Source organism: Nomascus leucogenys, chromosome 17, assembly GCF_006542625.1.
Source record: "Nomascus leucogenys isolate Asia chromosome 17, Asia_NLE_v1, whole genome shotgun sequence".
NCBI lineage: Eukaryota > Metazoa > Chordata > Mammalia > Primates > Hylobatidae > Nomascus > Nomascus leucogenys.
The window spans coordinates 82,766,828-82,783,262 of record NC_044397.1 but is presented as its reverse complement, the minus strand read 5'-3'; the positions used below and the strand labels follow the sequence as shown (position 1 = coordinate 82,783,262).

The window sequence follows — 16,435 nt, the reverse complement described above, 5'->3', positions numbered from 1 at the left end:
GTCTTACCGTGTAAGGCAATCGGCCCTCACCTCCCAATTGTCAGAAATAGACATTGAGGCCCAGAAAACGACCTGAAAAGCCAGCCCTCGAAAACTCTTCTGGCCAGGCGCGGTGGCTGACACCTGTAATCCCAGCGCTTCGGGAGGCCGAGGCAGGAGGATCGCTTGAGGCCAGGAGTTTGAGACCACCCTGGGTAACATAGCAAGACTGCCATCTCTATTTTTAAAATTAATAATAGGCCGGGCGCAGTGGCTCATGCCTGTAATCCCAGCACTTTGGGAGGCTGAGGCAGGGGGATCACCTGAGGTCAGGAGTTTTGAGACCAGCCTGGCCAACATGGCGAAACCCCGTCTCTACTAAAAAAACAAAACAAAACAAAAAAACTTAGCCAGGCATGATGGCGCGCGCCTGTAGTCCCACCTACTGGGGAGGCTGAGGCAGGAGAATCGCTTGAACCCGGGAGGCAGAGGTTGCAGTGAGCCCAGATCGTGCCACGGCACTCCAGCCTGGGCGACAGAGGGAGACTCCGTCTCAAAAAAATAATGAATAAAAATTAATAATAAAACTCTTCCTCACGTGGAGCTGGGAGGCGAAATCTATTTTCTCTCCCATTCCTTCCTACCATGATTTTCTATAAAGGACTGGAGATCCAACCATATTACCTGAGACTCAGCCAAAGAACAGCAGTATCTGGCTGTACAGGGCTTGAGTGAGAAACGAATTAGAGGCTAGAGACACTACGAACCTCCCTTAAATTGAGTGGAAGAAAAATCAGATCCTGTTTATGTAAACTTTAAAACTAAATACCAAGGTAGTAAAAATACAAATTCAAGAAAGGGAAAGACACAAGGAACTCGGCGCTCTTGGTTACTTCCGGGGGAATGGATTTAGGGTGCTGCTGAAGTGGGTCCTATCTAGTACATATTGTTTCCTGTTTCCTCAGCTGGGTGGTGGTGACATGGGTGTTCTTGGTATATAATCTTGAACGTCTGAAATGTTTTTTGGTAGTGTTTTTTTTTTCTTTTTGAGACAGAGTTTTGCTCTGTCACCAGGCTGGAGTGCAGTTGGCGCAATCTCAGCTCACAGCAACCTCCACCTCCCAGATTCAAGCGATTCTCCTGCCTCAGCCTCCCAAGTAGCTGGGAATACAGGCGCCCGCCACCATGCCCGGCTAATTTTTTTGTATTTTTAGTAGAGACAGGGTTTCACCATGTTGGTCAGGCTGGTCTCAAACTCCAGACTTCAAATGATCCGCCCCCCTCGGCCTCCCAAAGTGCTGGGATTACAGGCATGAGCTATCGCGCCCGGCCTGAAATGTTTTATAATACATTTACATTTGTAAAAAGACAGGAATATCTAACGAGGAAGGGAAACAGGTTCTGGGTACTAAGCCCCAGTCTCTAAGATTGCACCCACTCCTGCCCCCAAGTCATTGGATAAGCTACAGCAATCCTGGTGTCACTGCTATCAGGGTTCAAGAAAAAGGACCACTGGGCACTGTGGCTCACGCCTGTAATTGCAGCACTTTGGGAGGCCGAGGCAGGAGGATCACTTGAAGCCAGGAGATCGAGACCAGCCTGAGCAATATAGTGAGACTCCGTCTCTATAAAAAATTAAAAAATAAAAACATTATCCAGGTGTGGTGATGCACGCCTGTAGTCCCAGCTACTTAGGAGGCTGAGGCAAGAGGATCGCTTGAGCGCAGGAGGTTGAGGCTGCAGTGAGCAATGACTGCACCACTGAACTCTAGCCTGGGCAACAGTGAGACCCCACCTCAAACAGAAAAGAAAAAAAAAGGACGATCGGCCAGGCACAGTGGCTCACGCCTGTAATACCAGCACTTTGGGAGGCCGAGGCGGGAGGATCATGAGGTCAGGAGTTCAAGACCAGCCTGGCCAACATGGTGAAACCCGTCTCTCCTAAAAATACAAAAAAAAAAAAAAAAAATTGCCAAGCGTGGTGGCTCACGCCTGTAATCCCAGCTACTCGGGAGGCTGAGACAGAATTGCTTGAACCCGGGAAGTGGAGGCTGCAGTGAGCCGAGATCACACCTCTGCACTTCAGCCTGGATGACGGAGAGAGACTCTGTCTCGGGGGAGGGAAAAAAAAAAAAGGCCAGGCGCAGTGGCTCACGCCTGTAATCCCAACACTTTGGGAGGCTGAGGTGGGCGGATCACGAGGTCAAGAGATCAAGACCATCCTGGCCAACATGGTGAAACCCCATCTCTACTAAAATACAAAAAAATTCGCTGGGTGTGGTGGCGCGCAACTGTAATCCCAGCTACTGGGGAGGCTGATGCAGGAGAATTGCTTGAACCCGGGAGGCGGAGGGTGCAGTGAGCCAAGATCGTGCCACTGCACTCCAGCCTGGTGACAAAGCAAGACTCCATCTCAAAAAAAAAATAAAAATAAAGAGAAAACAAAGAAAAAGGACCATCAAGCACTGTATCCTGCACCACAGGAGGAATTTACATTTCCTGGGGGTAGTGAGTGTGATTTTCACTTAGCATAATTCATGCCTGAATAAGATATAATTTCATCAATCACATGACAAGCTCTACTCTGATCATCTCCTTCCGATGTCTTCTCATACACATTCCCCTCAAGAGCTCTCTGGGGCAGGCACTATTACTATTATCTAGATGGGAAAATGGATTTAGGTAGGGTCCAGTTATTTGCCCCAACCACAAAGCAAGGAAGTGGGGTCTGCAAATGACCCCACTTAAAAACAAGACACCCTCATTCCCACAGCATACACACACACATACACACACACACTTTTAGACCAAACAGCTTCTTTTTATTGAAAGACGGTACAACAAAAGCAAGCTGTGGGGAGGAGGTACAAGAAGGTGGGGAACCTCCCCCAGACTCTACTCAGATTCCAATGAGCACCAGGGAGGGAAAAGATGGAAAACTAAAAAGAAAAACAAAAGGAAATCCAGAACGATCGGCCTAGCCCTGCAGCAGGATCTTGTGTCACAGCCAAGGGCCAGGGAAGGAAGGAGGATCACCCTTCATCTGCCAAAGTCCACCGGCCCTGCCTGCTTCAGGCTTCCAGGAGCTTCCCCAGGAAGCGGAGGTTGAGGATCTTGAGCTGCTCATCAAGGTCCATACGGACAATGCCATCCTCACCATCAATGCTCAGCAGGACGCCCGTGGCTTCCCGATCCTCGCCCAGGATCACTTTCACCTGGGGGTGGGGGGAATATGGTCAGAGTCCGTGTCAGCACCCAATACCCCCATATCTCCTTGCCCCCTGCCCTTACCTTGTTGTTCTTGGTGGGGGTGATGGGCTCCAGGTGCTCACTGGAAATGCTGACGACCTTCTCACTGTCCTTCAGGTACACGGAGCACATGCCCCCCTGGAGGATGGGGACAGCCTGGTCAGCCTGTCCTGCTCCCAACATGGGACTGAGGCCCGCACTCCCAGGGGACACAGGCTCAGGGCTCATTCTGAGAACTCAAGGTGAAATGGGGGCAGGAAAGGCCAAGGCTGGGCCTGGTTCCAAGGCCTGGGGCCTGTAGTGCATGTCAGGGTGGACAGGGTGACCCAATCAGCAAGGGAAGCACCAGAATGAAGCTAACAGGCAAAAAGGAGACTGCTTCTTGACTCTTCATGTCCCAAACTGGCCTCAGCATCTTCCCCACACCTGCTCCTCTTCCTGGACCTGGTCTCAGGAACTGCCCCATGGTCTGCAGGCCCCACTAGAGCTCTGGACCTCATCTTGGTCACCTCCCTCACCAACAAACCCCTAGCTCTGAGGCCTGGCCATTCAGCCTGTGAGGGTCTCTCCCACCTGCCTCCTGCCTCTTCCCCACAGCCCTGCCCTAGTGCAGCCCAACCTCCCCCTGGGCTCCCAGCCCAGTCTCCCCACCCCCAATCCATCACTGATGGAGAATTCCACACCACAGATCTGCTCCCACCCCTCTCCTGCTTAGAGTCCTCCATGGCTCTCCAGCACCCTCTGGACAATCTAGGTACTCCAGGCTGGTGCATGACACCAGCCTGGAGGGTTGGGCTCCAGCCAACTCTGTGGCCTCATCACTCACCATTTTTTTTTTTTTGAGAGGAGTCTTGCTCTGTCACCCAGACTGGAGTGCAGTGGCATGATCTCAGCTCACCACAACCTCCACCTCCTGTGTTCAAGCAATTCTCCTGCTTCAGCCTCCCGAGTAGCTGGGATTACAGGCGTGCGCCACTACGCCCAGCTAATTTTTTTTTTTTTTTTTTTTTTTTTTTTTAGTAGAGACAGGGTTTCACCATGTTGACCAGGCTGGTCTTGATCTCCTGACCTCAGGTGATCTGCCCACCTCGGCCTCCCAGAGTGCTGGGATTACAGGTGTGAAGCACTGCCCAGCCCCCTTTGGCTCTTTATGTTCCAGCCACAACAAACCCTTCAGCTCCCGGAATGTGCCCAGGTTCTCCTCACCTCCAGGCCTCTGCACATGCAGTTCCCTCCATTTGGAACACACTCACCCCAGTCACTTTCCTTAGCTTACTCCTATTCATTTGTCAGGTCTTGGCTCAGATGTCTCCTTCCCCAGGCAGCCCTCCCTGATTCCCCACTAAATCGGGTAAGGTGCCTCCTTTGGGTTCACATAGCTCCCCTTGCCCTCTAGGCTTCCTCAATCCCAGCTCTGCCCACTCTGGGCTGTCACCATCTGGGGACAGGTCTGTCCCCAGTTTAGGGGGTACCAAGGACAGGATGCCTGCTCACCCACCACCCTGGGCCCCACGTACCGTGACACTGCGGATGACACCTGTCTGTCCCACCACCTGTGTATCCAGGTAGGTGTCCCGCACCTTCACCTGAATGTCAGTGGTTACCCAGTCGCTGGAGTTCTGCTCGATGCCTGAGCCTGGGGTGTGTGGGTTGTAGCCACCAGGGGAGGGAGCTCCAGGTGTCATAGGACTGTACCCAACAGGACTCGGGCTGGGGCTAGCCTGCAGGGGAAAGAGGAAGTGTCATTGGGAATAGTCATCTGGCCTGGCCAACCCTATATACCCAAAGCCACCCTAGCCCACCACTCTCCAGGGCAGGCAGGCAGACCATTACCTGATAGGCCATGGGCGAGGGTGTCGGGTGATAGCTGGCCGGGGAGTGGGTATTCTGGTAGCCTGCTGGGCTTGGCGCCACCTGGTGGTAGCTCTGGGGGCTAGGGCTGGGCTGGTAGGAACCTTGTGGGGAGGGGGCAGCATAGGGAGAGAACTGGTCTGTGTTGTACCTGCAGAGACAGGAGAGTAGGGGGCATTTGTCGGAGGAGGGAGGGGAAAACAGGTGGTGGCAGTAGGAGGCTTTGGGCAGCGGTAGACGAGGGCGGGCCCCAGTGGACTCACATGGCCGGCGTCCCTGGCGTCTGCGGGTTGTACTGTGGGTTGACCTGTGGGGACGAGGGGTCTGGGTAGCCAGGTGTTTGGGGATTGGGGGTTCCCCCATAGGCCTGCGGGGACGGGGTGGGCTCATCGTCGAAAGCATACTCATATTCTTCCTCAGCCCTGTTGAGAGAAAAGTCTGTTGAGAGCGACTGTGGTGATAATGGGGTGGATGCTTCCAGAACAGCACCCTACACCAGACCCCGAACTGAAGCAATTTCATTCTCACGGGAGCCCCATCCAGAGGCACTCCTGATGTTATTTTCCTTCCACAACTGACACTGTGGCGGACAGAGATGAGGGTGCCCTCCCAAGGTCACCCCACCCAGGCAATCTTTCTCCAGGCCCGGGGTAACCACAATCACTACTGAGGCTGGGGCTGGAGAGGAGGCCGCTTTGCCCCTGCCCCGCCATGCTGTGCCTCCTCCTTCAAAGGGACCAGACTGAGGCTAGGAGCAGAGAATGCTGTGTGGGCCCCACAAACCCCTCCATGCCCCAGACACCCAGCATCACCCCTCGCACACACCAGAACCTGGGGAACCCTGGACTCACCGTGACGGCGTGTTGGGGTTGTTGGGGTCCCAGGCCCCACTCTGGGCAGGAGTGCGGCTGCCATCATGCAGGGGTGTCTGCGAGCCGTAGTGTGGGGTGCGGCTGCCTGGAATCGGGGAAATGAGTGTGTCTGTCAGTCCTGTCCCTTCTCTAGGTGCCCCTAGCCCCTCTTCCCTGTCCCCTGCGGGCACTCACCATCCTGGAGGGGCGTCTGTGAGCCGTACATAGGTGTTCGGGAGCCAGAGCCATACATGGGCGTCTGGGAGCCATACATGGGCGTCCGCCCATAGGTCGAGGTCATGCCACCTGGGCGCCGTGAGCCCCTGTGGACGCGGAGAACAAATGGGGTGAGCAGAGCCCTCTCACTGCCCAGCAAGCCCCACCCTGACCCTCCCCAGGCCCTGCCCGTACACCGTGGTGAGCCGCTGACGGTCCACAGAGATGGTCTGGCAGGTGGAGTGCAGCTCCACACGGGCCGTGGACTCCGTGGCATCCTTCACCACACCGATGTAGCCTGCGGTGGGGGCAGGAGGTCAGGCTGGGCAGGCTCTCCTTCACCAGGCCCCTCCCCAGGCCTCCCCAGGCCTCGCAGGTCACCTTTGTAGGGCCCCTGGGAGATGCGCACGGTCTGGCCGATGAGTTCGTTGTCCCTCCGGCCCCGGCCCCTGCTCATGCCACCACTGCCGCCACCTGGGCTACCAAAGCCACCACGCTGACCTGGGGATGGGGGAGAATGTCACTGGTCCCCCACGGCTGTGCCCACAGCAAGGGCACCATCAGAACATTCCCTTCACTTGCTTGACTCCTCCCTACTTGGGTTAAGAGCCTCCTCTGCCCACCCCTGCCCCTTGGCTTTCCTATGGAAGCCCTGACCATTCTGGGCTGTCACTGTGGTGTCTACCCTCCTGTGGGTGGTGAACCCCCTAATAGCAGTACCCAGCCCAGCACAGGCACTCAGTGAGTGTAGGCTGAACAACCAAGTTCCCTTCAGCCCCTTCTACCCACCACATCCCCTGATCCTGAACCCCTCTCACCTCCAGCACTGGGGTGCATGGGGCTGCTGATCCGTGGACTCATAGGGGCAAAGCCACCCACGGTGAAGTTGGTCACATCACGGGGCTAGGATAGAAGCAAGGAGTGAACTGGCAGGCAGGGGATAGGGGAATCACAAACCACAGGAACTCATCATCCCATGTGCAGGACCCTGAGGAGACCACCCAGCCACCCATACCCCAGGCCTGAATTCCTCTGTGACGCCTGGTCCTGCACACTTTCCTACAAGCCCCACCTCAGGGCCTTTGCACTTGCTGTTCCCTCAAAATGCTCACTCTCCATCCCTTCATTCAGGTCTCTGCTCCAATGTCACCTCCCACTGAGGCCTTTTCTACCCTCCTCTGTCTAAAACAGCAGCCCTAGTCACTCCCTGTCTCCTGAGCCCATTCTGTTATCTTCACAGCACCTGCCATCATCTCACGCTGTACGATGGGTTTATCTGTCTGTACACCTCTGGAGTATCAGCTGTGGGAGAGCAGAGTTTTTTTGTCTTGTTCACCACTGGTTCTCCAGTGTCCGGCACCTAACAGGTGCTCAGTAAAATGAAATGAATAAATAACTTGGTGAGGCTGGGCATGGTGGCTCACGCTGGTAATCCCAGCACTTTGGGAGGCTGAGGCGGGCGGATCACGAGGTCAGGAGATCGAGACCACGGTGAAACCCCGTCTCTACTAAAAATACAAAAAATTAGCCGGGCGCGGTGGTGGGCGCCTGTAGTCCCAGCTACTCGGAGAGGCCGAGGCAGGAGAATGGTGTGAACCCGGGAGGCGGAGCTTGCAGTGAGCCGAGATCGCGCCACTGCACTCCAGCCTGGGTGACAGAGCAAGACTCTGTCTCCAAAAAATAAAAATAAAAAATAACTTGGTGAACAGCTCAGAATCCCAAATAAACCTTCTCACTCTTTGCCAAGGACCTGACGGTGACACTGCTCTCCTAATCCCTCACAAGCCCAATCTTGTCACTTCTGGAGCCAGAGGAGGCTGGAGAGCTGAGCCAGGTACCCAACACACAGGGTCCTGCCATGCCCACCTCACCTTTGAGCCGCCAGCCAGCACCAGGTGGCGGGTCTTGCAGACAAACATGCCCCCGTTCTCCACCAGTTTCTTGCAATGTAGGAAGGCGAAGCTTCGGAAGAGATGGCGAATCTCCCCCTCTCGGCCCTAGCCAGGGAGAGAAGGGTCACTCTCTTGACCATGTCTCCCTCACCCCCAACCAACCAAATTCTTTCAGATGCAGCTCAAAAGCAGGAACTTGTACTCACTGAGTGGGGGCCATCAATGACCTTAACGATGTCTTTCACATGGATGTTGTTCTGCTCTGAGTCCAAGGCCACAGCAAAGCGGTTGTCCTTCTTCCTGGTCACAGCCTGATGTCTGACAGTCACCACCTTCCCGTACATGTTCAGCACCTACAGAGGGAGAGCAGGGAGGCTGTGGGGGTGAGAATGGGAAGGGGAGACACGGGGCAAGGGTTCCCTAAAGTGGGATAATCCTTCCTTGTGGGAGACGGTCCCAAGCTCCACAAGGCATCTCAACTCCCTGGCTGCAGGGTAGGCAGGCAGAGTGCCACCCTTTAGGTACTGGGTCAACCAAAAATGTTCCCAGTCATTCTAAAACACCCTTGGGGAGGAGACTCCACCCCCGATTGGGCAGCAGGGACCTGAGAGATGGAAGAAGGGGCTGATAGCAACATTGTTCACCCATCGTTCTGTGTCAGGCCCCGTAAGATTTCACTGAAGCCTCAAAACTTCCTCTGAGGTGGATTCTATCATGATTTCCATCTTACAGAGGGAAACTCAGGCTCGGAGAGGGTGAGTCACTAGCCCAGGATCACACAGCACAGAAGCAACGAAGCTGAGATGTGGATGTGGACTCCACGGTCCTAAGTACTGTGCTCCGCGACTCCCACATCCATGAGGAAGGAGCAAAGGCAGCAGGGCACATGTGGCACTCCATCCTTGAGTGAGGAACAGCCACCAGGGCACAGATCTAACCTCAGGGAATCATTCACTACGAACAGAGGAGACACTGCTCTCGTTTCCATTTTACAGGGTGTGAAAACAGGCACGGGGAGGGATCAATGACTTGCCATGTACCCACTATCAGCCAGTCAGATGTGAGTGACAGAGCCAGGTCTGCAACCCAGAGCAGTCTGGGGGCTCTGCCACCTCCTAGGGTGAGGGGTTGAGGAACAGGAAGCCTCCTAAAAGCAAGTCCCCGCCACAGAGCACAACACACACACCTGGAAGGTCTCCCGTTCTAGTCGCACGATGACACCCACAGTCTGGGGATCCAGCTGCACCAGCTCGCCCCATTCATGCTGGCCCCCAACATCCACACCTGATGCTGTCTCTGAGCAGAGCTGCAGGTCCCGGGGGAGCACCTTCAGCTGCCAGAGATAGTGAAAGGGGTGAGGCCCGGTCCAGGTGACTCGCCTACCTGGGTCTCCTCTTGGCACATGCACCCTTCCCCGACCCTTCTATCCACCTACCTCATGCATGGTGAGGTCAGAGAACAGGATAACGAAATTCTCCTCCACCCGCACAATGAGGCCTGTGTCGCCCTCAAATCGGCCGGCAATCACCTTCACGTGGTCGCCCATCTTGAAGTATTTCCGAAGTTCCTGGGCTGGGAACTCCAACATGTCCTGGGAGATTGGGTATGTGGACAACAAACAGGTGAGGGGAGACCACCACAACCTGCCTGCCCCTCCTGTCTTCAGAATCCACTCATGTTCTCAAACACCCCACTTCAGGCTCATACCACCCACCCCAGACTACTTTAGTCCACCTAGACGACCCCTCAGACTGCCCCAGAAACAGCTGACCCCAGACACAGGACACCAACCTGGACAACCTTTACCCCAGCCCGCCCTCAAGACACACAATGCCTACCTATACCCACACAGAGAGCCTGCCCCTCAGACACGGGACCCCCGACTGGACAGCTCCTCGGCCCCACCCAGAGACAGCCTCACCCCACACATCACATTGGGCCTGCACAACCCCTCAGACACACACCAGACACAGACAAACACACACCCCGCTCTAAGCAAACAAAATCAAGCCCCCACCTCAGATTACTCCATGGTTAATCACACTCTCAACCCAGTACTACCCAGATATCTTGCTTTTCAGAAACAAAAGATAGACCAAGTCACTCTCCAGAGACAGACACCACCAGGCAGGCCTGCTGCCCACCGACCCTGAGCTGCACTCAGATAGAGCCTCTCTCAGGCACCTGAGAACACTAGAAGGGCCTCAACTTACCCTCCTGGAAACCAGGTGTCACCAGGCACACCACCACCTCGACAGCCACATACAGTCAGATGTGCCTGAACACTCCAACCCCTGCCCCTGGGAACACCGGGCACCCACCTTGAGGTCCTCATGCTTGGGCATGATGGTGATCTTGTTGCCATCCACACTGAGGATCTTGCCCTGCAGGTTGATGAGCTCACCCTCACAGACCTCCACGTTGTCCCCAGGTTGGAAGTTGTGCTCCCGCTCCTTCCCTGCAGGGGCAGTCGTAGGGCTGACTCAGGGGTTGCCACCATGGGCCGCCCCTGCTCCTTGGCCCAGGTTATAGAGGGGGATCAAATACCTGTGCTCTCAGTCACCACCTCCAGGTCGATGCCCTCTGGCTGGTCCTCAAACTTTTCCAGCTCAGAGAGTGTGGGCTTCACACCCTCCGTGATCTAAGCCCCAAGCGGTGAGGGGAAGAGAAGGAAATGGACCAAGGTCAGTGCAACAGCCCAGCTGAGTGGGCTGAGTGGGCCCTAGGGGAATACTTCTCCTAGGGAACACTCCTAACTTGAAGAGTGGGACAGAACCAGATAATCCACAGCCCAGGGCCTCACGTGCAGGAGAACGCTCACACCACCCCCATTACCAATGCCCCTCTGGGATCCTCACCACAGCAGACATGGCGAAGCTCTTGAACAGAAAGCCCTTCCGGCTGTAACGGTTCCCCTCAAAGATGAGGAAGTCACCATCAGAGGCAACATCACCCCCCAGGGACCTGGAATTTGATGGGAGAGAGAAGATTAGAAGGGAGAGTCACGAAGAGAATCTTGCTGTACCTCAGTCTTCTCAGCTGGCAACAGGGGGAGAGGACCACAGGCAGACTGACCCATCCCATCCCAGCACACACCCTCTGGGCAGCAGTGACTTCTCACAAACCCCAAAGGCCCGCCTCCCACCTACCTGCACTCCTCCACCCATTGCCTCATTTATCTTTCACCAGAGCACCGATCACCATCTGACGAGCTAGTGTTTGACCTGTCCCCCTAACTAGCATGTCAGCTTCAGAAGGTCGGGGATGTAACATTCACTAAATTTCACCAAGAATAGTGCCCAATACACAGAAAGTATGCAGTAAACATTAGCTGAACAAAGTAACAGTTTCAGACAATGATACCAGTTAATATTCGCAGAGCACTCAGCCTGGCCTGCACATTCATGACCTCACAGACTCTTCCCCAAATCTGTGACATCAGTAACTGCTCATCATTTCCAGGTGAGGGAATGCAGGCTCAGGAAGGTTACATCACATGCCCAAGGTTGCCAAGCCAGAGTCTTGACAGGTTTCAAAAGCAAGCAGGTGGGACTCCCAAGCCTGCAGCTCCCGGCCCCAAATGTGGAGTGGAGGCCGCTTAGTGCCTGTTCCATGTCTCTGGGGTGGGGAAGGAGCCTCCTTCACGGAGGAGCAGGTCAAGTTCCTCCTGCACTCATGCAATCGCCTTCTCCCATGATGAATCTGGGAGAGGGGCCAACACGTTGGGGTATGTTGGGGTACTGGGCATGTTGGGGTACTTGGTCAGCTGGCTTGCTGGGGGGTGGGGAAGGGAGCACTAGGGTTTGCTCTTTGCAAAGAGAAGTTCAGGTGAGTCGAAACCAGTGGTATAAATGGGTCCGAACTCAGGCAGGTGAAGTATTAGCAAGGCCCTTCGGTGCAGACTCAAAGGTGCATTCCACAGCTCTTCCTTTATCTGAAGGAAAACCTGACTGGCTGAATCGCACACAATTAGTTCTAGAACAGGACCAGAGGGAAGAGTGTCACTGGCACCTCTCGTTTCTCCATGTCCTCCTCTCCTGCCCTCCCTGCCGGAGCCCCCAGTTGGCCCTGGGATGTTGAAATTCCTGGGCTGCTCCAATTCTCTACCCAGCTAGGGAGTCTGGGGGGCATCCTGAGGGAAACGGGCTCCATACCCCCCCATCTCAAGTGGGCATAAGCAGATCAGGAAAGGAGACTTTCTAAAGCCTGACATAGTCCATGAATCCCATTTCAATATATCATACCATGGATCACACTTACTATGTGCCAAGTGCATTCTGAGTACATACGCATACTAATTTCTTTAATTCTCACTATAATCTATAATCTGAGGAAGCAGAGGTTGTTTTCTTTTTTTTTTTTGAGACGGAGTCTCGCTCTGTCACCCAGGCTGGAAGGCAGTGGCACGATCTCGGCTCACTGCAACTTCTGCCTCGTGGGTTTAAGCAATTCTCCTGCCTCAGCCTCCCGAGTAGCTTGGATTACAGGTGCCCACCACAACCCTTGGCTAATTTTTATATTTTTAGTACAGACAAGGTTTCACCATGTTGGCCAGGCTGGTCTTGAACTCCTGACCTCAAGTGATCCGCCCGCCTCGGCCTCCCGAAGTGCTGGGATTATAGGTGTGAGCCACCACGTCCGGCCTCATCAATCTTCTTAAATATTTTTTTTAACTTTTTTCTTTTTATTATTATATTATTTTAAAAGACGGGATCTCATTATGTTGCCCAGGCTGGTCTCGAACTCCTGGCCTCAAGCAAGCCTCCTGCCTTAGCCTTCCAAAGTGCTCCCTCCCACTGCGCCCAGCTTCATCAATCTTTATAGCAGAAGAAACTGAGGCACAGGGATGTGAAGTGACTTGCCTGAGGCTATACTGCCAAGCTAACCAATTCACAGGCTAAACCTGTGGCGGGGCCACTTCTGGGGAGCAACCTGCAAAACGCACATTCTGCACACTGGCCCTGGGGACCCAGCCCAGCCAGTCCCCAAGGACACGCACCTGATCTTTTCAGCATCAAACAGCCTCTGTGGAGGCCGCTTAAACTTCTTCCTTTTGGCAAACCAGTCTTTCTATGGAGGAAAGGGGCATGGGTGGGAAGGGTGAGGGAGGGGGCTTGGCCACCAGCCGGATCGAGCACACCTCCTCCCCCAGGCCACAGATTCCCCTGAGTACCAAGCTCATGCGGGCCTTGATGCGATCGTAGTCGATGCGCGGGATCATCTTCAGGGAGATGGTGTTCTGGCTGGGCTCCACGTAGTCCACCTGAGCAGGGCGAGCAGGAGGTCAGCAGGGCCCCAACCTCCTCCCTGACCCCAGACACGAGAAGGGTCAGGAGATGCTAGGAAGGAGAAGGGACGCAGGATGGTGGGGAAGAAACCAGGCTGCTGACCACTCCCAAAAGTCCCACTCTAGCTTGTCTCTCCCCTCAACTCTGGCACTGAGAAGCCACTGCCTGCTTGGTATCTCCACCTAGATGTCTAAAGGTCCCTCAAATCCAGGACAACCACAGCCAAACCGCTGATTCCCCCAAACCTGCCGCCTCCCTCTGCTCAGGCACACAACCTGGGAGCCACGCTTGACTCCTTTGTTTCTCTTACACCCACACCCGACCCGCTGGCAAATTCCATCAGCTCTGCCTTCAAAATACCTGACCTCTTCCCCTCCTCCACTGCAGTCTCAGCATTCCAAAGCCAAAAACCCAAAATGCTCAAAAATAGGAAACCTTGTGAGCACCAACATGATGCTCGAAGGAAATGCTCACTCTTGGATTTTCAGATTTGGGATGCTCAACCGGTAAGTATAATGCAAATATTCCAAAAGCTGAAAAAATCTGAAATCTGAAAAACACCTCTGGTCTCAAGCATTCAGGTTAGAGACACTCAACTTGTATTAGGGTCTTGGTCCCATCCCACCAGCACTGCCACCTGGGTGGGATGTGCTACAGCAGCAGCCTCCTCCCTGGTCTCCATGCTCTTGCCCATGGCCCCCTCCAGGCTATTCCCGGGTTTCTCAGCCTTGGCACTATTGACTTTTTGGGCCAGGTAATTTTTTGTTGTGGGCAGCCATCCTGTGCATTGGAGGATGTGTGTGTCTAGCATTTCTGGCTTTAACCCGCTAGACGCCATAATCATCAACCCCCTCCCCAGCTGACGTAACCAAAAATGTCTCCAGACATTACCAAATGTCCCCTGGGGAAACATCGCCTTGGCTTAAGAACCAGTGGTCTAGTCTCAACACAGTCACCAGAGAAATCTTATTAACATTGAAGTCAGCCTGTGTGCCTTAGAGCCCTCCCATCCTACGCCAGTGAACACCAAAGCTCTCCAATGGGCTGCAAGCCCTCGTGAGCTCCCTGACTCATCTCGCGCCATCCCTGCTGTAGCCAGTGACTGTGCCATCCTATCTCACAGGCCACTCCTGCTGCCTACAGCACTCCTCCCCAAGAGCTCCACATGCCTCACGCCCTCCACTCCTTCAGAACTTTACTCAACACGCCTGGGAATGTGCATGGAAGATGGCCATCCGTTTCCTGTGTGCTCACAAAACCCAGGCTCTGCTTCACCTCATCTGAGTGGGGTTCTATTCTCTGCAGCACAAAGAGGGTGGGAAGGACAAAAGGAAAGGAAGGGAGAACAGAATGGAGGGACCCTGACCCCCATGCCACCCCGCCCCCGGCACCTGAGCAATGTCATCCTTGTAGATGCCCCGCTTGAGGCGGACCCAGGACTTTGGTTTCAGGTTGGCCACCTCCTTCACTACTTTGAGCACATCTGTCATCTCCTTGATGGGCACCATCTGCTGGTTCCAGTAGCCAAGCCGCAGGTTGCCCACTCCCTCAATGGCCTGCTTCACGTGGGTCTGCTTGTAGGCCTCCACGTAGATGTAGCCCTTCACATGCTCTGGTGCCACTACTGACTTGATCTGCAGGGGCTGCAGGGTGAGCCGGTGGAAGGAGAAAACAGTGAGACATAATGGCTAATAACAGAAATGACTGCCACTCATCAGCAGTCCCTCTTCTAGAAATTTATTCCACAGAAACACAGTGGCACGATGACATGGACACAAAGGTGTTCCCTGCAGAATTATTTATCACAGCAAACAAACCAGACTAAAAATTTAAAAAATATCCAGAAACAGTAACTAGTTAATTTATGGCTTAATGTACCATGAAATACAATGTTGCAGTTAAAGAATACAAAAACTAGATGGGTGTGATGGCACATGCCTGTAGTCCCAGCTACTCAGGAGGCTGAGTGGGGAGGATTGCTTGAGCCCGGGAGGTTGAGGCTGCAGTGAGCTGAGATCGCACCACTGCACTCCAGCCTGGGCAACAGAGTGAAACCCTGTCTCTTAAATATAAAAAATAAAATAAAAATTAGATTAACCTGTATGTACTAATATAGAAAGCTATCCAACATATGTTCTGTGTTTTTAAAAAGCAACTAGAGCCGGGCACGGTGGCTCATGCTTGTAATCCCAGCACTTTGGGAGGCCAAGGCGGGTGGATCACTTGAGGTCAGCAGTTCAAGACCAGCCTGACCAACATGCAGAAACCCCGTCTCTACTAAAAATATTCAAAATTAGCCGGGTGTGGTGGCACATGCCTGTCATCCCAGCTACACGAGAGGCTGAGGCAGGAGAGTCTCTTGAACCCAGGAGGCGGATGTTGCGGTGAGCTGAGATCGCACCATTGCACTCCAGCCTGGGCAATAAGAGCAAAACTCCGTCTCAAAAAAAAAAAAAAAAAGCAACTAAAAGAAGAACCAAGAAAGGAGTGGTTACATCAGACAAAATATACTTTAAGACAAAAATTGCTACCAGAGACAACAAAAAACATTTTTTTTTTTTTTTTGAGACAGAGTCTCGCCCTGTCACCCAGGCTGGAGTGCAGTGGCGCAATCTCGGCTCACTGCAAGCTCCGCCTCCCGGGTTCACGCCATTCTCCTGCCTCAGCCTCTCCGAGTAGCTGCGACTACAGGCGCCCGCCACCACGCCCGGCTAATTTTTTGTATTTTTAGTAGAGACAGACTTTCACCATGGTCTCGATCTCCTGACCTTGTGATCCGACTGCCTCGGCCTCCCAAAGTGCTGGGATTACAAGCGTGAGCCACCGCGCCCGGCCAACAAAAAACATTTTATAACAATAAAAAGGTCAATCCATCAAGAAGATAGAATTACAAATGTATATGAAACTAACAGAGACTCAAAATATATGAAGCAGAAACTAATGAAAATGAAGGAAGAAACTGACAACAGTAACAATCGTTGACTGCAATACCCTGCTTTGAATCATGGATAGAGCTAGACCCAAGATCAACAAGGAAAGAGAACACTTGAGCAACACTGTAAGCCAACTAAACCTAATAACCAGCTACAGACAGAACATTTCACCTTCA

The 16,435-nt window shown here is 53.6% G+C and overlaps 1 protein-coding gene across 2 annotated transcripts in view; it reads right to left on the bottom strand.

The window, feature by feature from the left end:
* Positions 1-2,779: 2,779 nt before the first annotated feature.
* The window catches only part of SUPT5H (SPT5 homolog, DSIF elongation factor subunit), a 32,681-nt gene continuing 19,025 nt past the window's right edge, over positions 2,780-16,435 (bottom strand). For both annotated transcript variants that reach the window (XM_030797430.1, XM_030797431.1), the window contains 20 exons: positions 14,718-14,969; positions 13,212-13,301; positions 13,038-13,108; positions 10,897-11,002; positions 10,586-10,679; positions 10,360-10,496; positions 9,474-9,629; positions 9,225-9,371; positions 8,245-8,391; positions 8,018-8,143; positions 6,965-7,049; positions 6,528-6,647; positions 6,342-6,444; positions 6,126-6,253; positions 5,931-6,036; positions 5,343-5,501; positions 5,062-5,230; positions 4,746-4,949; positions 3,271-3,366; positions 2,780-3,194 (listed from right to left, as the gene is read on the bottom strand). In XM_030797430.1, coding sequence (XP_030653290.1) covers positions 3,051-3,194; positions 3,271-3,366; positions 4,746-4,949; positions 5,062-5,230; positions 5,343-5,501; positions 5,931-6,036; positions 6,126-6,253; positions 6,342-6,444; positions 6,528-6,647; positions 6,965-7,049; positions 8,018-8,143; positions 8,245-8,391; positions 9,225-9,371; positions 9,474-9,629; positions 10,360-10,496; positions 10,586-10,679; positions 10,897-11,002; positions 13,038-13,108; positions 13,212-13,301; positions 14,718-14,969 — 2,640 coding nt within the window. In that variant the 3' untranslated portion in view covers positions 2,780-3,050. The remainder of the gene's footprint in view (positions 3,195-3,270; positions 3,367-4,745; positions 4,950-5,061; positions 5,231-5,342; positions 5,502-5,930; positions 6,037-6,125; positions 6,254-6,341; positions 6,445-6,527; positions 6,648-6,964; positions 7,050-8,017; positions 8,144-8,244; positions 8,392-9,224; positions 9,372-9,473; positions 9,630-10,359; positions 10,497-10,585; positions 10,680-10,896; positions 11,003-13,037; positions 13,109-13,211; positions 13,302-14,717; positions 14,970-16,435) is intronic.